The sequence below is a fragment of the Panthera onca genome, chromosome A2, assembly GCF_046562875.1.
Source record: "Panthera onca isolate mPanOnc1 chromosome A2, mPanOnc1 haplotype 2, whole genome shotgun sequence".
NCBI lineage: Eukaryota > Metazoa > Chordata > Mammalia > Carnivora > Felidae > Panthera > Panthera onca.
This window is the reverse complement of record NC_138340.1, coordinates 15,572,193-15,594,187: the sequence shown is the minus strand read 5'-3', so window position 1 is coordinate 15,594,187 and position 21,995 is coordinate 15,572,193. Positions and strand designations below refer to the sequence as shown.

The 21,995-nt window shown below is 48.6% G+C and overlaps 1 protein-coding gene across 3 annotated transcripts in view; it reads right to left on the bottom strand.

Moving 5' to 3' along the window:
• LIMD1 (LIM domain containing 1) overlaps positions 1-21,995 on the bottom strand; it is a 68,060-nt gene that overhangs the window by 9,496 nt on the left and 36,569 nt on the right. For all 3 annotated transcript variants that reach the window (XR_009609614.3, XM_060630803.3, XM_060630804.3), the window contains exons 3-4: positions 3,318-3,385; positions 1,581-1,643 (exon numbers count right to left, since the gene is read on the bottom strand). Coding sequence is in view for 2 of the 3 variants with exons in the window: in XM_060630803.3 (XP_060486786.3) it covers positions 1,581-1,643; positions 3,318-3,385 (131 nt within the window). In the remaining variant the exon portion in view is untranslated. The remainder of the gene's footprint in view (positions 1-1,580; positions 1,644-3,317; positions 3,386-21,995) is intronic.

The following is a 21,995-nucleotide window of genomic DNA, read 5'->3' as shown; positions in this document are numbered from 1 at the left end:
ACATGCGTGAACCTCAAAAACATTTTCTTTTTTTTTTTTTTTTAAGTGTATTTATTTATTTTGAGAGAGTGAGAGCGCAGGTATGTGTGCACAAGTGAGGGAGGGGCAGAGAGAGAGCGAGAGCAAGAGTGAGAGAGAGAGAGAGAGAGAGAGAGAGAGAGAGAGAGAATCCCAAGCAGGCTCCACACTGTCAGTGCAGAGCCCAATGCGGGGCTCAAACTCACAAACCATGAGATCGTGACCTGAGCTGAAATCGAGAGTCAGATGCTCAACCGACTGAGCCACCCAGGCTCCTGCCCCCCTTCCCCACGCTCAAAAACATTTTCTAAGGGAGAAAACGCAGACCCAAAGGACTCGATACTGTATGATTCCATTTATATGAAGTTCCAGGACCAGCAAAACGAATCTGGAGCGAGAGAGGGGACCTTTGGAGGAGGGGGTCTAGACTGGGAGGAAGACAAGAAGGAAATTTCTGGGGTGTGGGATGTGGGAAACATCCGTATTTTGACCTGGGTGGTGGTTACACAGGTATATGCACATGTAAAACTTCATTCACCTGTACGCTTAAAACACACACCCTTTATTCTGTGAGCTGTTTCTTAACAAGAGGTAAAAGGAAAAAATAGCAACGATTAGCAATTCCCTTCTCCAGAATGGAATGAATGGGTCAGCTTAGAGAGAGACTGAATTCTTTCCAGCTAAAAGAAGATTATAGGGGTGCCTGGGTGGCTCAAGTGGTTGAGTGTCTGACTCTTGATTCCAGCTCAGATCATGATACCAGGGTCTTGGGATCGAGCCCAGCATCGGGCTCCATGGAGCCTGCTTAAGATGCTCTCTCTCTTGCTCAAATAAAAAAAAATGTTTTAAATCAAAGAAACTTTAAAAAGAATACCGTACAATGATTTTCTTCGACCAGTGCGTTAAAGAAATTCTTAAGGCCTGATCTCCGGTGCTGGACAATTTGATCCCTCAGACAGACTAAGTATTCTGTGTTTGTTAACCTCACAGCCTTACCCAATAAGGAGACCAGGAAAGAAAAACCGTCCCCACTGGAGAGATAAACGCACTGAGGCCCAAGACAAGCTCAGAGAGCCAGCTGTGTCTTGCTCTGCTGTCTCAGAACTAAAGACAGCCGCCCCTGTCCCCCAAACTCATCTTAGGAACAGACGGAGCCAGGCAGAACGTGGGGGACCAAGAACCGTGTTTACCCGACTTTCTGTACCCAACTCCGAGGTAGATGACGTCTAGCATCTGGCGTCTCACCCGGGACACCACGAGGACCACAGAAAATGAGAGGGAGGCCGGTGTGATCCCAACAGCCCAGAGGAGAGAAGATCACCAGAAACACAGCATTGTGGGGACTACACGGCTAAGGATGCTGAGGCCGCTCAAAGCCAACAACGGGGTTTCTCCTAGGACAAGCAGAGCTGTGTCACACAGGGTCTTTTCTTAATAAAACCAGATGCGACCACAAACAAGGGTAGGAAACACAGTCCTCAACTACCGATTTCTTCTTTTCTGTGACCACCTCCCCCCTCCCCCCGCTGCCATAATCTTGCTTGGTGACCCGACTGACTCACCATATCCATGATCAGATGTCCACAAAGGAAACACCTGTCGGCAGATTGCTGGAACCCGGAGTACTGCGGAGGAGAAAGAAAGCAAAGGTAAACCTGTCAGGGCACAGATGGCCCGGCCACTTGCCCGCCAGTCACGAGGACGACATCTTCGCAGAGAGATGTGTCCCACTAGACCGGAATCTGTCATTTCTCAGAACACAGGTTGTGGGATGTGGGTTGTGGGATGAATCACGAAATATCCCGTGCCACAGAGCCATTGCTGACACTGATGCCACTCGCCCTAACAACAGCTGCGTCTGGGCACCCACGACATGCCAGGCTCTGTCTCTAGGCCAGTGGTTCTCAAAGAGGAGTCCCCCGGAATCACCTGGGAACTTGTGAAAAATGCATATTTGGGCTCCATCCCGGACCTACTGACTGGGAAACTCTGGGGTGGGACCCGGTGATCTGTGTGTTCACAAAGCCTTGCAGGGGACTCTGATGCAGGCTTAAGCCTGACACCAACACTCTAGTCCTTAAACCCATTTTTTATGTTTTTAATGTTTTATTTTTTTTGGAGAAGGACAGAGAGACAGAGACTGAATGTGAGTGGAGGAGGGGCAGAGAGAGAAGGAGACACAGAATCTGAAGCAGGCTCCAGGCTCCGAGCTGTCAGCACAGGGCCCGACGCGGGGCTCGAACTCACGAGCCGCGAGATCGTGACCTGAGCTGAAGCCGGACGCTTAACTGACTGAGCCACCCAGGCGCCCCTTAAGACAATTCTTAAAACAAGGTATGTACCGTACCATTTCTCAGATGGAAACAAGGGAAGCTCAGAGAGGGTAAGCGACCTGTACAAGGTCACACAGCCTATAAGGGGTAAGGATACGATTCAAACTCAAGTCTGGCTCTGGTTAGCCAATGCCTTCAGTGTCAAAGAAACTTGGTAAAGACTCTCTACCTTACTTTACCAAAACACACAGGCACACGCAACTATAAGCAGTGGAACGGGAGAGACACCAGGTAGGCTCTGGACCACAGGCAGCTTCTGCACAGGCTTCGAGCCCCGGAGACATGGGGCCTGGGCGGGCTGGCTTGACACACAGGTAGCGTGGCTGAGCCACACTGGCTTTGGGAAGCTAAGCGGGGCCCAGGGAGGCCGCGGCAGCACGAGGGTCAATGCTTGGCCACGTTCTGGGAGAGGTGAGAAGGAGGAGGGGCCGAGGATGAACCTAGGATTCAGATCTCAGGGATGAGGACCCAAGGTGACCTGGTGTTTCTGCTTCAGACAAGTGGCTATGGAAAGGCTGGGGTGGCCGGCAGGTGCTGGCCGGGCTGGAGCTCGGGTCTGGGAGTCCCTGGCCCGTGGGTGGACTTCTGAAGCGTGACAGAGGCCGGATGCCCGCAGACAGCAGACAGGGTTCAAGGTAACGCAGGCCCGAACCCCAGGGCACAGGTTTAAGAGAGAGCGGTGGGGGAGGCGGAAATGAGCAGAGCACAGGAGGACAGGCCAAGCGATCCTGAGTCCCTCCCAAGCACAAAGCTCTGGGGTCTGTCCTCTGCTTCGGGGACAAGCACCACCCCGGGCATCCTCAGAAGGAAAGTCGGGACCCCCTTTCTCTGGCAGCGCTCCGTTTTCCGCCAGCACAGGAAACCCCGGAGAGAAACCACACTGTTGTACCCGGCCTGGGCCTCCCCACAGTCTCCCCCTGACTCCGGTCCCGACTCAGGGCAGGGGAAGTCCGGGGATGAACTCACCAGGAAGTCCTCCTCGCAAAACACTTTGCCGTTGACAAAATAAAAGGCTTTTCCTCTCAGCTTCCGGCCTGAGGAGAAAACGCAAAGGCGGCGTAAGAAGAAAATGTTGATACGAGGTGAAAAAAGGAGGAACAAAGGTAAAATGTTTTTAAGCAGAAACAAACGTGCAAAACAAATGTCAACGGTCAATAACGGTCCGTGATTGCTGAAAGCCGCCAGTGGCCGTGGCCGTGGCGATGGGCAGGCTGAGGCCAGGAGACCAGGCCCCTGGCGGGTGCCGTGTGGCAGGGGACCCCAGCACTGCCTTGGGACTCATCCCACACCCTCTTCCCCCACTTCCACTCTACTGAGGAGGAAACCAGTGAGACATTTGGTGACAGGATGACAGAGGTGCACTCAGTGGGGGTACGGGCTATAGTCCGTTGGGGAGCCGTTTCCCACAGGTATTTGGGACGTTATCTTTGACAGGTTCTCCAGGGGACATTGGTGACAACCTATCAGGAAAGTCCTGTAAATTGGTCACCTTTTTTTTTTTTTAACGCTTACGTATTTTTGAGAGAAAGAACGTGCGAGCAGGGGAGGGGCAGAGAGCCCGATGCGGGCCTCGAACTCACGAACCACGAGATCATGACTGGAGCTGAAGTCGGATATTTAACCGACAGAGCCGCCCAGGCGCCCCAACAGCTCAACTTTATTCTCCTTACTTCGTGTATCTTTTCATCTTTTCAACCACGGAAAATACACATTGTTGGACGGATAATGACTTTTCCTGTTTCCTCCTGATCTAAATGGGGCAAAAAGGAGTGGGAAAAATACAAAGCACCCTGGGCTCCTTAGATGTCGCTTTGTAGTTTCCGTAAAGCTAGGACGCTGACAAGAACAGCATACTTTATCAATTCCATTGACCCCTTATGAAAAAATACAGGGTCACATGTTCAAGGTGAAGCAGGAGCGTCTTTACGGGAGACCCTGGGGCTGTGACCCAGCAAGCAGCATTCTCAGATCTGAGAACACTGCCAGGGCCAGGCACAAAGCACACACGACAGACTCCGTGGAAGTTTCAAAAACTGAATGAAGTCTACACTGGTGAAATGACGCCCCTTGGAGCCAGGGTCCACAACGTGAAAGCAAAGTCATCAACGTCACAAACACTGACAGTGCTTGAGACAGAGACGTGACCTTGATAAACTACTGAGTGCCTCACCTGGGACTCCCAGAGCAAGCAAAGAGCACCAGGTGACGGAGAAAAGCCTGGTGATGTCGACCTGTTGGGAGCCTATAGAGGACTTGGGGAGTATCAGTGCAGAGGAAAAGTCACAAAAAAGGAAATGCATTTAACTACAAAAGCAAAAAACCTCCAGATGGATTACAGACCTCAGTGTAAAAAAGGAAAAGTATCGTAAGAAAACGCGGGGCGCCTGGGTGGCTCAGTCGGTTAAGCGTCCAACTTCGGCTCAAGTCACGATCTCACAGTCCGTGGGTTCGAGCCCTGCGTCGGGCTCTGTGCTGACAGCTCGAAGCCTGGAGCCTGCTTCGGATTCTGTCTCCCTCACTCTGCCTCTCCCCCGTTTATGTTCTGTCTCTGTCTCTCAAATACAAATAAACATTGAAAAAAAATTTTTTTTAAAGAACTTTTTAATGCTCTGAATTTTAATGCTGCACTTCTTGGGGATATAATGTAGTTTCAACTGAGCCTCATAGGAGGAGGGTTTACCAACTGGTCTAACTGAAGGCAATGCATGCTTTCGTTGAAGAGATAAAAGGAAAGCCCGGCCGGAAGCCAGAAGATGGCTCCAATCCATGTAACAAGGCACTAGCATCTAAAACATAAAGAACACCAACCCACCAAGACAACCCAACGGAAAAAACGAGCGGAGGAGAAGCAGCGAAGGTGCAGAGAAGAGAAAATCTGTTAAACTCTAGGCAGTAACTATTTTAAAAGATGTTCAAACCCACCAGCAATCAGGATATGCAAACTAAAACCATGAGATGCTATCTCATTCCCAGATGGGCTCAAATCACTAAGCCTGACAGTACTGAGTCTTTTTTTTTTTTGAATGTTTATTTATTTTTGAAGGAGAGACAGAGCATGAGCAGGGGAGGGGCAGAGAGAGAGGGAGACACAGAATCGGAAGCAGGCTCCGGGCTCCGAGCTGTCAGCACAGAGCCCGACGCGGGGCTCAATCTCACGAGCTGCAAGATCATGACCTGAGCCGAAGTCTGACGCTCAACTGACTGAGCCACCCAGGCGCCCCCTGAGTCTTTTTTTTTTTTTTAATGTTTATTTATTTTGAGAGAGAGCACGCACGTGCATACGAGTGGGGGAGGGGCAGAGAGAGAGAGAGAGAGACAGACAGAGAGAATCCTAAGCAGGCTCTGCACCATCAACGCAGAGCCAGATGCAGGGTTCGAACCCACAAACCACAAGATCATGACCTGAGCGGAGATCAAGAGTCGGACGCTTAACTGACCCAGGCGCCCCCTGACAGTACAGAGTCTTGATGAAGGTGTGGGGACAACAGAAAGCCTTTCACGCTGCTGGTGGGAGGGCCAATTGGCATGAGCCCTTTGGCAAAAATTTGGCAGGAGCCGATATCGCTGATAATCCACACTACCCGCCACATACTCCTAAGGACGCCCCTTGAGAAGATGTCCCAAGGGCCATGTACGGTTGTTCACTACAGCACTGCAGTGAAAACCTAGACAGCCAGCAGCATCCATCCACGTCCCCGTCCACCCGTATAGAAAAACTGATAAAACACACTGAGGAAGAGGGGCACGTGGGTGGCTCGGTCGGTTAAGCGTCCGACTTTGGCTCAGGTCGTGATCTCGCGGTTCATGGGTTCAAGCCCCACGTCAGGGTCTGTGCTGACAGCTCGGAGCCCGGAGCCTGCTTTGGATTTTGTGTCTCCCTCTCTGTCTGCTTCTCCCCCACTCATACTCTCTGTCTCTCTCCCTCTCAGAAATAAACATTAAAAAAATTTTTTTAATAAGTAAATAAAAGGGGGTATAAAAGTATGTTTGTGCGTGTTTGTACAGATATGGATACACAGGCTCACACACCTATATGATGGCAAAATTACACGTGTTCATACACGTCAGATGTATACCAGATGTTAATAGTCATTGTCTCTGGGTATAGAAAATGGGTGATCTTTAGTTTTTTTCCTACAATGACTATGTATCAATTTTCACAGCCTGAAACAAATTGTAGTGGGGTGAGGGAGTGTGAGAAGAGCAATGGGACATACGCTAGAAGGCCACAGTGCAAGTCTCTGGTTCTCCAAACCTTTTCTCCTGTCCTTCCCTCAAGCTAGTTACCCTCACTTCTAGAAGGTTCTAGAACCTTCACAAGTGTTTCCTGACTCTGCGAAACTAGGGTAATAAGAATGAGCACTTACAGCTAAGTGATTTCAGGGTTCACTAACAGAATCCCCTTTACGGCCATGGAAGTTCATTTTAATCATTTTACTTACTTATAACTTTCCCCTCTATGGGAACATTCTAGAGAATTCAAAGTTTTACAAAGGAAAATGATAACCAACTAGAGCATCCCCTCTCCACTCTTTGTCCCCACTAGGCACCTGGGTGAGAGCCTCCAGTCCCTCCCTGGCAACCAAGGCGACAAGGACACAAAGAGCCCACCACGAAGGAAGACGATGCCCACACTGTCTGACCACAAGTAAAGTCCAAGTCCAGCCCGGTGAGCGGGGCTCCCTTGTTTTGCTGCCCCTGGGTTCTGAGAGGAAAAGAGCTGAAGCTGCAGGTTCCAACGCGGCCACTGAAGAGAGCAGTGGGCCATCTGGAAACAGCACAGGACTTCCTAGACAGAGATGAGGCCTCTGGTCCAATGCTGAGAACACTGAGCTCTGATTCCAGGAATAGGGTCCAGGAAGTTCTAAGGAGCCTGAGCTGGGAATTAACTTTTTGTGTTAATAGAGGGGCATGTTACCTCTGTTCCAAAATCATAGAGGAAGATTATTAAACACGCCAGAGCACTGAGTGCTCTAGTGGTCTAAGAAACGCAAATCAAACGAGCTTTTTCACTTATAACATCAACAAAGATTTTTTCAGATGACCACAGTCGTTTATGACTGCTGCCCCTGCGTATTTCTGTAAGCTACTTAATGAGCATGTAAAATGATAAACTGCCCCCCCCCCCCCCCCGGGGAGGCAACTCTAAAATGTTTCTCTCTGACTCACTGTGGCTGTCTGGGACTTCGCTTAAGGAAAGGATCAGAAATGTGGATAAATATTTACTTAGGTCCAAATTGGAAACCTGAGGAGAAGTGATTATATAAAACAGTACATCTAAATGATGCAATATTATGTAGTCATTTAAAATACCGTTCGGGGCACCTGGGTGGCTCAGTCGGTTGAGTGGCCGACTTCGGCTCAGGTCATGATCTCGCGGTCTGTGAGTTCGAGCCCCGCGTCGGGCTCTGTGCTGACAGTTCAGAGCCTGGAGCCTGTTTCAGATTCTGTGTCTCCCTCTCTCTGACCCTCCCCCGTTCATGCTCTGTCTCTCCCTGTCTCAAAAATAAATAAACGTTAAAAAATAAATAAATAAAATAAAATAAAATAAAATAAAATAAAATACCGTTCAAATAGCTGCTATAGTGATGCTGCAAATGCTTTCACTATACAAGGTTACTCAAAATACCAGACAGAGACAGCACAAGCAGGGGAGGGGCAGAGAGACAGAGAATCCCAAGCAGGCTCTGTGCTGCCAGCACAGGGCCAGATGTGGGGCTCAAACCCACGAACTGTGGGATCATGACCTGAGCCGAAACCAAGAGTTGGTGGTTCAGTGGACTGAGCCACCCAGGCACCCCCGTGTGTGCTTTCAAGAGGATAATTATTTAAAAGTGTCTAGTAAATGCAGCACTGGTATGTTGTATTAAGGGGAATTTCTCTTACTGCTTTAGACATTTCAACATTTGAAAAGCTTTTTCTAGTATCAGGGACACCAGTAGGTGGTATTAGAATTTCACTGTTTGCTTTTATACGCTCTTATAGCATGTATGTCTGGAATTCTGTATTCAGGAATTTGAAAAACAATACTGTAATTGTTGAAAGAAACCCCTGAAGTAATAGCATGAAAAGTAATAAAGCAAGATCTAAAAACTGTGCATTTCAACTACGTAAAGAAGAAATTCAAAGAAAAAAAAAAATCTGCCCAAGACCAATGGTGCCTCTGGTGGACATACGTGGTAACTGCATGGTTGCGGGGAGGAGGAAGGTATTTGCTAATTGTTTGCTTCTTTAGACTCTCCTGTGCTTCCCCAAACTTTTAAGAATGAGCAGGTAGGACTTTAATCATCCTTTACAAAACTGCCCAGCTGGCTAGACAAACACTGTGGCTGCCAATCCCCAGAACTGAGAAGTCCTGTGTCCAGACCCCAGGGGCCAAAGGAAGGGCTTAAAGGCTACATCTGCTTTTCCTTCATTCCAAAATAATAGTAGTAGTAGTAATAATAATAATAATAATAATAATATATAATAAAATATATATTATAATACATTATAATATATACTTATATATAATATATTATATTATATTGTTAATATGTAATATAGTATATTATTAATATACACTAACATTAATATATATCAATTATATATTAACATATATTATATAATATATTGCTAATATAATAATAATTATATATCAATTATGTTATTAATAATATATAATTTATATTATTATTATTGAGGGGGCACCTGGGTGGCTCAGTCGGTTAAGCGTCCAAGTGTCCGACTCTTGATTTCTTCTCTGGTCATGGTCTCATGGTTTGGGAGAGCTTGAGCCCCACGTCGGGCTCTGTGCTAACAGCACAGAGCCTGCTTGGGATTCTCTCTCTCTTTCTCTCTCTCTCAAAATCAACTTTAAAAAAAAAAAAAAATCTTAAAATAATTGAGGGCTCCCCACAGGAAAACGGTGGGCGCGCTCTGAAGGACTCAAACTCCACTTTTTAGCTCAGCTTTAAATTTTTTTTTTTAACGTTTATTTATTTTTGAGACAGAGAGATACAGAGCATGAACGGGGGAGGGTCACAGAGAGAGGGAGACACAGAATCCGAAACAGGCTCCAGGCTCTGAGCTGTCGGCACAGAGCCCGACGTGGGGCTCGAACTCACGGACCGCGAGATCGTGACCTGAGCCGAAGCTGGACGCTTAACCGACCGAGCCACCCAGGCGCCCCTTAGCTCAGCTTTAAAAGACCATCTAAGTTCAGAAACTGGGTCCCACACCACATTTGGTAGTATTTTATCAGTAGGAGAAAACGAAAACAAACCTAACATCTGTTGATTGCCTTCTGGGTTTCAAGTACCGTATTTAGAACTTTCCTATATTAACAAGTTTAAGGAACGTTAACATTGCCACATGTCACGGCATCATCACCCCCCTTTCTGTCCTTGTCTTACCATGTGCCTTCTATGGAGAAGTGCACGACCGCCCCCTGCAGGCTGCAGCAAGCATGGAAGGCATTTGCGCAGAATGAGGCAAAAATAACACCCCCGCGTCAGTATCACAGAGCAGGGCACATACACAGGAATTAATTATCCTTGGGAATCGCTGGAAATGACACCCCAGGACCACTCCCAACTTTCTGGGTTTCCTTTTCTTTTTAACGTTTATTAATTTATTTTGAGAGAGAGAGAGAGAGAGAGAGAGAGAGAGAGAGCGAGCGCATGCGCACATGCACAAGCAGGGGAGGGGCAGAGAGAGAGGAGGAGAGAGAATCCCAAGCAGGCTCCAAGCTAACAGCACGGAGCCCGATGTGGGGCTTGAACTCACGAACTGTGAGATCATGACCTGAGCCGAAACCAAGAGTCGGACGCTTAACTGACTAAGCCACCCAGGCGCCCCTCCTTTTCTCTTCATACAAATGTGATACAGGACCACCTGGGTGGCGTAGTCAGTTAAGCCTCCAACTTCAGTTCAGGCCATGATCTCACGGTTCATGAGTTCAAGCCCCGGGTTGGGCTCTGTGCTGACAGCTCAGAGCCTGGAGCCTGCTTCGGATTCTGTGTCTCCCTCTCTCTCTGCCCTTCCCTCACTCATGTTCTCTCTCTCTCTCTCTCTCTCTGTCTCAAAAATAAGCATTTAAAAAAACCCTTATATTAAAGCACTTTCTTTTTTTTTTTTTTTAATTTTTTTTCAACGTTTTTTATTTATTTTTGGGACAGAGAGAGACAGAGCATGAACGGGGGAGGGGCAGAGAGAGAGGGAGACACAGAATCGGAAACAGGCTCCAGGCTCCGAGCCATCAGCCCAGAGCCTGACGCGGGGCTCGAACTCACGGACCGCAAGATCGTGACCTGGCTGAAGTCGGACGCTTAACCGACTGCGCCACCCAGGCGCCCCTAAAGCACTTTCTATGTACTGGGCACTTTACATTATATCTCACTTCATTGGCTTGACAATTCTATAAAAGTCCCTTGTGACGGCCCTCACGAGGCTGTAATGTGTTTGGTGACTGGCTCCCATCTTCCAGTGCAGGCACAACGAGGGGAAGGTGGGGCCAGGCAGGGAAAGTATTCTTGAGCCTGACTCACTCCAGATCTGGCCAATGACACAGACACCAACTAAGCTGAGAATTCCTGGAATCCCTCCCCGTCCTCAAAATTCCATTGAGGTGCCGGATCCGGAACCCACGGACGTACACGCTGGGGGCAGCCAACCACCACTAGGTGGCACCAAACCACAGCCAGGACCGGCACAGGAGGGGCGGCACAGCGCACGGACTCCAGGCTGGCTGGTGGAGGCAGCCAGCTGGCTCGGGTCGTCGTCGCGCGCTCATCTCCAACAACGTGACCTGTACCTGAGGCAGTTTAGCGCCACCTACCCTGTTCATGCAACAGCCAGGTCAGTCAGGCAAACACCTACTGTGGCTACAAGGAGGTAGGAGAGATGGGACTTGAACGCGGCTCTCTGGAGCAAAGTCAGCAAGCACACTTCCCACCACACTAGACCCTCTTTGTCCCCAAAGGAGTATCTCTCGGGGTGCCTGGGTGAGTCTTGATTTAGGCTCAGGTCATGATCTTACGGTTCGTGAGTTCGAGCCCCACAACGAGTGCCGTGGTCACACCGCAGAGCCTGCCTGGGATCCTCCTTCTCCCGCTCTCTGCCCCTCCCCTATGTGCATGCTCTCTCTCTCTCTCTCAAAAATAAGTAAATGTTTAAAAAAAAAATTTAAAAAGTGGGGCACCTGCGTGGCTCAGATCATGATCTCATAGTCTGTGGGTTCAAGCCCCGCGTCGGGCTCCGTGCTGATAGCTCAGAGCCTGGAACCTGCTTTGGATTCTGTGTTTCCCTCACTGTCTGCCCGCCCCCCCAGCCCCACTCATTCTCTCTCTCTCTCAAAAATAAATGAATTTTTTTAAATTAAATCAATCAAACAAACAAACAAACCCAAAGGAGTATCTGTCAACTAGGCAGGGGAAAGGCGGATCTCCTGGCCTTCCCGACCAAACCTCCTCCTCACTCCACTGCCCTGCAAGGGGATGAGCTCTGCCGTCCTCACTCACTTCCTACAGTGGCACCTGCCTAGAGGCGCGACACCAGGGAGCCGGCCGTGGCTGTGTCGGTGCTCATACAGAGGACAAAATGGAAGGGTCGAGGGGCTTAGTTCCATGCTTCAGAACCACCTGCCGAGCCCCATCCCCGGAGACTCTGACGTAGCAGGTCTGGGAGGGGCCTGAGAACGTGCCCCTTCCCACGTGAGGCTGCAGGCACTGGTCCGCGGACCACTCTTTGAGAACCGCTCCGATAGGGGCTGCCCCGGGCTGCTCTCTGAACCAGCATTCCCGCTTAACGTGATTCCTCCTGGTCAAACACCTAATCACGTGCACACCAAAACCATACCAAATAAACAGTTTTCCCAGAGCTTTGGAAGAGTCATAGTTGCTCTTTATTTTTCCATCACAACAACAGTTTACAAAATATTGATAAATAAGTGTACAAACTCGTCAAAAAGCCACCTCCTACGGACAGCAAATGGATATTTTATATTTGCCTTCAGGGCCCCCTTCAGCTGAAAAGGGAAAAATGTGGATGAAGCCAGCGTAGCTGTGACAACAGTTACAGGTGTCGCAAAGAGAGGGCGGCCATCTGAGCTGACAAATAAAACCTAACATTCTCCTTTCCTTCTAGAAATAGAAATGGCAGGGCGCCTGGGTGGCTCAGTCAGTTAAGCGGCTGACTTCAGCTCAGGTCACGATCTTGCGGTCCGTGAGTTCGAGCCCCGTGTCGGGCTCTGGGCTGATGGCTCAGAGCCTGGAGCCTGCTTCTGATTCTGTGTCTCCCTCTCTCTCTGTGCCTCCCCCGTTCATGCTCTGTCTCTCTCTGTCTCAAAAATAAATAAAACGTTAAAAAAAAAATTTTAAAAAAAGAAATAGAAACGGCTTGTCTACTCTGGAAAAGTAATTGGCCCTTAGCTGGAAGACTTCATCACAAATTTCACTGTCCAGAATACCTTCCCGAAGAAAAGTAAAAATGCAAGGTTTTCCGGATAATGAGAGGAGTTCCCTGCAGAAAGGAAGTACACATTAGCAACTGTTTAGATTCCGTTTTTATTGTAAAAATTAGCAACTGTTTACATTTTATTTTTATTGTGCTGTCCCAAGACGGTCACTTCTACCAGCTTGGTCGCCTTGGTCCCCAGCCCTAGGTAGCCATTCCTATGTAAATCTAAGTTAATTAAAATAAAATAACACTTAACATTCAGTTCAAGGACTTGAACGAGAACGTTTCAAGTAGCCAGTGGCCACTTGTGACCAGGGCAGCTAGGGAACATTTTTGCTTTATCGCACAAAATTCTCCCCGATCTGCTTCTTCAAACAGCTTCGTCCAGAACAGGTTAACCCTTAATGAACTCCTAATACCAACCAAGTGAAAAGCCAATCAAATTGGTTCAGTGCAAATGAACCGATCAACCTGGATTTCCTAGGCTCGCGCAGCCTCAGGGGGCCGAGGAACCGGGAAGAAGGTGGAAAACAGAAAAGCACACAGGAGAGGGTCCTTGGCTTTGCCACTTTCCCAGAAACCAGAGGTTGGCCGGTCACCTGACCCTGGGGGTTCCTTGGTAGAGGGTGCTGTGGAGAGGGAGAAAGCAGGGGGTTCGCAGTAGGGAGCCCAATGAGGTGCTGGCTCATACTAAGTGTTTAGCGGAAGTCACTGTTGCCAGGATCCCATCAAGACCTTCAGTTTCCTCACCGGAAACCTACATGAGCTAAAAATCTCATCCGCCCCCATCTCTCTCTGCCCAAACCCTCCGGGTCGCCCCTTCTTTCTCAGTCTACCTGCGGTAAAGGGCCAGGTTTTTGTTTTGTTTTTCATTTCCATCTGTCAGACTTCTTTTCTTGGAAAATACAACAGTGTGGGAAAATGAAACATCAAAGCCAGGCTCCAATCTACTCCGTCAAATTGTTGCAAACGTTTCTAAAGGGTCACAATTTCTGCGCTTCTCGCCTTACTGACCACACTGTCGGAGACCACGCTACGAGTAGACCCGCTCCACAACCCAATTCTCTTCTCACTGGCTGCTCCCAAGTCTTTTTTTTTTTTTTTCCTTACAGTTTTACAAACCCATCTCTCTTTTGTCTTCCATTCCTACTATTCCAGACAATGATCATCTGGATCAGAGAACGCTGTACAGAGAAAAAAATCCTGGAGACCTGCAGAGGGTCTCCTTTGAGTATTCAGCAGGTCTTGGATCAGCACATGCCTGTGAAGAAACTAACCAAGCCCGGGGGAGAAAGTCACCCACAAGGGCCGAAAACAGTGCCTATTCCCACCAGCCAGAGTGGGAAAACTCGTAATCCGTGAGTACTGGGTATTGAGTGAAATGCTCAAGAAGGTTTTGCCCTGGAGCCCTCTGCTCCAGAAACATCGTTGTCTCCAGATAACTTACCTACATCCCTGAAAAGCTCAAGAAGATTCAAAGGAATACAAAAATACCCAGGACTCAACAAGGTGAAATTCACAATGTCTGGCATCCAGTCAAAGATTACCAGGCACACAGAAAGGCAAGACAGACAACCCGTAATTAAGAAAACAGTCAATCTATGGAAATCAAGGCAGATCAGACACAGATCTTCGAGTCACTAGAAAAAGAGACACAAGTTATCGTTACCATATTTCATATGTCCAAAAAGTTAAATAGCGACATGGAAAATCTTTAAAAATGCCCAAATTGAGTGGCCAAAGATGAAAACTAAAGTATCGGAGATGAAAAACACTTTGGATGGGATTAGGACACTGCACACTACAAGGGAAAAGATAAGTGGATCTAAAGACTTAATAATAATAAAAACTGGCTGCTCAATGGCCAAAATGAAACATTCGTTTGAGAATGAAACATTCTTCCTCAAAACGTAAAAGAATTTTAAGAACAAGAAGAACATAAGGGAGTTGTGAGACAACCTTAATTAAGATTTAATTTACAGACCAATTTATTAAATTTAACAAAGAGTCGTCAAAAGGGGTAACATAGTCCCTGAAGGAGAGGAGAGGGCAGGGGGAAGGCGCGGCAGAAAAACGTGAAGAAGCACCGACCAGAAATGTTCCGGATTTGGCAAAGACTATAAACTCACACATCCAAAAAGCTCAACAAACCCCAAACATGGGAAACATACAAAAGACACCAAGAGACATCATGATCAAATTTCTCAAAATCAATGGCAGAAAACTTAAAAGCAGACAGAGAAAGAAGATATGTTACCTATAGAGAAACAGAGATAAAGTGGACATCGGATTTCTGATGAAAACAATGAAACAATATCTTTATTTTATTTTTTTAAAATGTTTATTCATCTTTGAGAGAGAGACAGAGTGTGAGCGGGGGAGGAGCAGACAGAGAGGGAGACACAGAATCTGAAGTAGGCTCCAGGCTCCGAGCTGTCAGCACAGAGCCCGATGTGAGGCTCAAACTCATGAACCATGAGATCATGACCTGAGCTGAAGTGGGCCGCTTAACCAACTGAGCACCTAGGTGCCTCATGGAACAATATCTTTAGAAATTAAAAAAAAATTTTTTTTAATGTTTATTTATTTTTGAGAGAGAGACAGACAGAGCATCAGCAGGGGAGGGGCAGAAAGAGAGGGAGACACAGAACTCGAAGCAGGCTCCAGGCTCCGAGCTGCCATCACAGAGCCCGATGGGGGGCTCGAACTCACGGACCGTGAGATTATGACCTGAGCTTAACCGACTGAGCCACCCAGGCGCCCCTCGAACAATATCTTTAAAGAAGTAGAAGAAAAAATTATCAACCTAGAATTCTCTAGCCCCAGAAAAAATGTTCTTGAAACTCAAAAATGAAATAAAGATGAATTCAGACATACAAAAGCTGAAAGGATTCATTACCAGCAGATCTGCACTATTAAAAAAAAAAAAAAGCTGAAGGCCTTTAAGCAGAAGGAAAATGGAACCAGATGAAAATCTGGATCTAAACAAGAAATGAAAAAGACCAGAAATAGCAACAACTGCATGGATAAATGAGATTTTTTTCTTATTAGTTAAATCGCTTTCAAAGATAATTGACTAGAGCAATGGAAAAAAAACAATTGAGGGACCAGAAACTAACCCTTACTTTTAGGGTCAATTCATTTTGGACACATTTGCCAAGACAATCCAATGGAGAAAGAGTAGTCTTTTCTTTTTCTTTGTTTTTTCATGTTTATTTATTTTGAGAGAGAGAGCGCGAGGGTGGGCACACAAGTGGGGAGGGGCAGAGAGACAGAGGAGAGAGAGAACCCCACGCAGGCTGTGCACTGATCTCATGGGACTGTGAGATCATGACGTAAGCTGAAACCAAGAATCAGATGCTTAACCGACTGAGTCACCCCGATGTCCCAATAGTAGTCTCTTCAACAAACAATGCTGGGAACACTTCATATCCATGTGCAAAAGAATGAAGTGGAACCCCTACCTCAAACCATATAAAAACCAACTCAAAATAGATTAAAGACTTCAACTTAAGAGCTAAGACTATAACATTCAGAAGAAAATATGGGCATGAGTCTTCATGACCTTGGGTTGGGCACTGTTTTCTTATACAAAGCACCAAAAACACAAGAAACAAAAGAAAAAAAATAGATAAATTAGACTGCATCAAAATTTAAAACTTTTGTGCTGCAAATAAGAACATCAAGAAAGGGAAATGACAGTGCATAGAAGGAGAGAAAATATTTACAAATCATATACTGGAGACTCATATGCAACACATATAAAATCTATCAAAACTCAAAAATAAAGGGATTAAAAACCCAATGAAAAAATGGGTAAAGGATCTGAACAGACATTTCTCCAAATAAGACATGCAAATCAGTCCATGAAAAGATCAGGGCACCTGGGTGGCTCAGTTGAGCGTCTGACTTGGGCTCAGGTCATGATCTCACGGATTGTGAGCTCGAGCCCCGCACCAGCTCGCTGCTGTCAGCACAGAGCCTGCTTCAGATCCTCTGTCCCCCCCCCTCTCTGCCCCTCCTCTACCTGCACTCTCCCAAAACATAAATGTTTTAAAGAAAGGTACTCAACATCATTAGTCAGGAAAACGCAAACCAAACCGCACTGAGATTCAACTTCACATTAGGATGGTTAAGAATCAAAGGGTCAGATAATCACAAGTGTTGGCAGGGATGTGGGGATGCTGAAACCTCACACACTGCTGGTAGGAATGGAAAATGCTGCAGCCACTTTGCGAAACAATTCCTCGAAAAATTAAACACAGGAGGACAGCACCTTGGAGAGCGGCATTCACCAAGGTGGGGAGGAAAGGCGAGGGTGACGGGCACCAGGAAGGGCAGGCGTGTTCCGTGGGGCCAGGAGGCTCTGCGGGATGGCGGGTGGAGGAGGCAGCGGCGAGACGGAAGACAGGCAAGGAGTCGGAGCTGGGTTCAATGCTAAGCGAAGGAACTGGACTGTGCCGTTAAGGCAAGAAGTGGCAGAGGCCTCCGAGCCGGGGAGTGGTCCCCACAAAGCTGTGCTCAAAGGCCGGCTGTGTGGATGGAGATGGCAGGCCAGCGAACAGGACCCAAGACAGTCGGGAGGGATCAGCAGGGATCCACATAAGAACCAGAAGGGTCTTCCCCAAATGGGGCCTCCCGGGACCCTGCTGGCATCGTTCAACCCGACAATGGTGGCTGTGCTGCTCTGCTTGGGCACAGCTGTCCCCACTGCCCTGATCACAGGGAAGCCTGCACCCTCTGCTCCCGCACCGCACCTGCCGGACTCCCAGGCCGGTCAGTGCCCCGGAGGTGCATCCGGTCCTTGAAAACCCGGCCACGGGATCGCCACCCAGCCTTGGTGCCTTCTCGGAACAGAGTCTGGCAGCCACGTGGTGAGGGTTCTCCTCCCCTTTAAACTCAACGGGCAGGAAGGCTGTGCTGATTTTGACTCATCAAAGGCAACAGGATCTTATGCAGCACGCAGAACAATGAGGAAGAAGGCATAGGATGTATATACTTCTAAATGGAAAACGCAGGGCAGCAGAGTGAACACAGGGAGACAGCAACGAGCTCGGGCACAGCTCTGCGGGCACGGCAGACGTGTTTTGGTCTTGTTTCGGTATTTGGCGATAGGTAATTTTCTTCTCCCGTATGTGTTTTCTTTTTCCGTGTGACTATATTACCTTTGCGATGTATAAAGTACGAAACATAATAAGCTTCACTGATCATCTCATATCCATAAGGGAATTAATAAGGTTTAGGAATGAGAGACTTTACCTGCACTGTGCGATATGGTAGCCACTGGCCACATGTGGCTATTTACATTTAAAACTTCAATTAAAACAAAAAATGACGTAGGGGCGCCTGGGTGGCTCAGTGGGTTAAGTGTCCGACTTGAGCTCAGGTCATGATCTCAGGCTCCGGGAGTTCAAGCCCCGCGCTGGTGAAGCCTGCTTCAGATTCTGTGTCTCCCTCTCTCTCTGCCCCTCCCCGCCCCTTGCACTCGGCCTCTCTCTCTCTCTCTCTCTCTCAAAAGTAAATAAACATTAAAAATTTTATCAAGAGAAAACAAAATAAAATACAATATTCGATTCCTCAGTCACACTGGCCACATTTCAAGTGCTCAAAAGTCACGTGTGGCCATTGGCTGCCACAGTGGATGCTTCGAATCTAGAGTTCAGGAAATAGGGAGCTAGAGGCCAAAGGAAGGTGAGACAAACTTGAGGACCACAGACACATTCCCGGGTGACTGTGGCAGATCCCCCAGGATGTCCATCATGCACATGCACACAGGCCTCGGAAGCAGGATCCGTGCAGGTGCAGTCAGGGGTCCGCATCGTACAGGAGCATAGAAGCCCCATGGGCTCCATGATGGAGGCTGTGGGTGCAAAGAAATCGTCAGTGAGGGGACACAAAGGAGGGAGGAAGTAGGGAGGGAAGGGACGACAATGCAGAAGAAATACAAAAGGGTCCTTATTAGCCAGGGGTCTGCAGAGGCATGGAACCTGGAGGGTATATGCATATGTGTGCACATGCATGTGTAGGTGTGCACACGTGTATGCACACCCATGTGTATATGTACAGACAGAAACAGAGAGATTTATTAAAAGGAATTGGTTCAGGGGTGTCTGGGTGGCTCGGTCGGTTAAGTGTCTGACTTCGGCTCAGGTCATGATCTCGTGGTTCGTGAGTTTGATCCCCACATCGGGCTCTGTGCTGACAGCTCAGAGCCTGGAGCCTGCCTCGGATTCTGTGTCGCCCTCTCTCTCTCTGCCCCTTTCCTGCTCATGCTCTGTTTTGGTCTCTCTCTCTCTCTCTCTCTCTCTCTCTCTCTCAAATATGAATAAACATTTAAAAAAATTAAAAAAAAAAGGAACTGGGTCACATGATTATGGAGGCTGACAAGGGCACCAAGATCAGCAGTAGGCAAGCCACAGGCCCTGGAAGAGCTGATGGTGTCATTCCCGTCCGAAAGCAGGGAAAATGGATGTCCCTGCTCAAGGCAGTCAGGCACGAAGAAATCCCTTACTTGTGGGAAGGTCAGCTTTTCTGGTTCCGTGCGGGCCTTCAACTGATTGGGCAAGGACCACCCGTGTCAGGGGGGGAAAAAAAAAATCTGCTTCACTCACTCGGCCTACCAATTGTTACTCTCCTCCAGAAACATCCTCACAGACACATTCAGAATAACGTTTGACCAAACGCCCGGGCACCTGTGGCCCAGTCCAGCCGACACACTGAATGCACCACCACGGGGCCAGGGTTGGGGACAGAAATTTAAGAGAATATTTGAGAGACAGAACATTTAAGAAAGCAAAGAACAGACACTCTTGGCAAGAGAGCCAAAGAGACCCAAGTAGCGTCTATGGTGCCAGGGTAAAGTTCAGACCTCCAAAAAAGACCTTATTCCCCAAACCCAGAATTCTGGCTCAGAGATGAGGCACCGGGTACAATGTCTTCATGCTAATTAGGGCGCGGTGCCCCCCCCACGTACCAGAACACCCACCCAAACCGTGTGTGTGTGCTGTCACGCACCTGGAACGTACGTGTTACAAGTAGGCGTGGGTTACGCAGGAGTCACCCCCTACAGTACAGGGCTCCAATACCCCAGACCCTGCTAATTAATGTCACAGGCATGAAGAATCTGATGTTTCCCACTGTCAGGGACCTCACGGCCTCTGGACCCACAAAGTCTGATCTGGGAAACCAAGTCTGGCCCCGAGTCAGGGGCCTCGGCACAACCGGCTTTGCTAGAGACGAACACGAGAGACCCTTGTAACAACGCACCAAGTCGATGTTGCCCCTCTGCCCTCTGCCGACCCACACAGCCCTTTGCCCGGCTCGTCTATTTTGGTTGCTTCCTGATTTCTTCCTCGCCCACTGGCTTCCTTGAGCCCGTGCCTACTCTTCCTTTCTCACATTCTTGATCCCCGGCGTTTTCCTTGGATGCAGCTGACTCATGCGGCTTACTCACAACTGCTGAATGTGGCAAGAAACACTGGCGTGAGCCAACAGCTCAGAAATTCAGGCATCAAAGCCTTTAATCCAGGTCTCTCGTATCTCCCCTCTTCCAAGCCTCAGGCTGTTCTCCTGCGTTCACAACCAGAGAATCTCTGAAAACCCAGCTTCTGCCACCGCACAGCCCCAACACAAGAGTGCAGTGCGCGGCCAGCGTCCTGTCTCTGACACGCGTTCTCTCCGAGCAAGGGTAATCTGACACTAACGCGGTGGCGGGAGCAAAGGCTGTGGGTCCACTCGGTCCTGGGCTCGGGCGCGGAGCACGCTACTTAACAGCGAGGTCACCAGCCACAAGCAAGCTGCACTCCCAAGCCCCTGTCTGCCTGCCTGTAAAAGGAGGCCGACAATAATGCTGAACTCACTGGACTGTTCCAGATTTAGCGAGCTCCCGTGGGTGGAAGGCTTGGTGTGGGGGCAGGTCAACAGCAAGCTGGGCAGCTCATCTACAAGCTACTTATAAATATTGTGATTACTGGTTTAAGGAAGCAGTCCAGCTGTGAATTAAAGCAAGACCTCCCTCGTGCTGGCTCCGCTATTTCAGAATCTGTGAGCGTTTTCAAACGCTGGGTGGATGAGGTTGCATACAAAGTCAACGAAAAAAGGAAACATGGGGCGCCTGGGTGGCTCAGTCGGTTGAGCGTCCGACTTTGGCTCAGGTCATGATCTCACAGCGTGAGTTCGAGCCCCACGTCGGGCTCTGTGCTATCAGCACAGAGCCTGTTTTGGATCCTCTGTCTTCCTCTCTGTCTGCTCTCTGTCTGCCCTCTGCCACTCGGGCTCTCTCTCTCTCCCAAAAATAAATATGAACACATCAAAAAAAGAAAGTACCCATGATCTCAGAGGCAGCATTTAAACTTCCTAAGAAAACAAAATAGCTGATGAGCACCCTCCCAATTCTAGAACCTCCTGGATGATGGACCACCAATCACCAACCACTGACTTACTCAAGAACCCCCGTTCCACGATGCTGGCCTTAATTCTGGCTGTTTTCCTTACCTGCGGTAATGACGAGGTACTTTTTTTTAGATTTCTAGATACAGATTTTTCGTAACTCAGACTCCCATGACTGGGTCTAAAGGGGTAAGAGTTCACTATGAAATTCACTCGCAATCTTTAACCTCCACCAGGGTTTGGTTTTTGGAAGGTGGGACGGGCAACGGCATATGGTCCTCACTTTACGGTGTGCTTTCCCTGAGGCGTGACGGGCAGGTCACCGTGCACGCCGCCCCCCCCCCCCCCCCAGGGTAGGAGAACTAGGTATGGCACTGAAAGCCACCTGTTCTGGCCGTGACTTGCACATCCCAACACTGTCCCCTGAGTGGACGCCGTTGATTCGCAGTGGTCCTTCTCTGAGACCAGGCCTATGTGGGCAACAGTTTCCGTCCACCTGGACCTGCCCCCCATCCCACGCCCAGGCCCGGGCCCTCGTGTTCTCTGGGCCTCAGGGAGGGAGAGAACACGCATGGAATCTCCTATCTGATCGCTCATTCCCAGCTGGTACAGAGGAAACATCAGAGCAGCCATGAACACGCACATGGCCAACAGGCTTCACCTGGACTCCAGGATGGGGGCTGTCTAGTCTTGGAACAACAAAAGCTGACGTTTTAGATCTAAAACTGCCTGCAGCAAGGACACAGAGCCTTGCCTTCCTTCTCCCTCACCGTCTGTTCTGGAAGGTGCCAGAGCCCCACTCTGGAGAGCCCCTCTTGA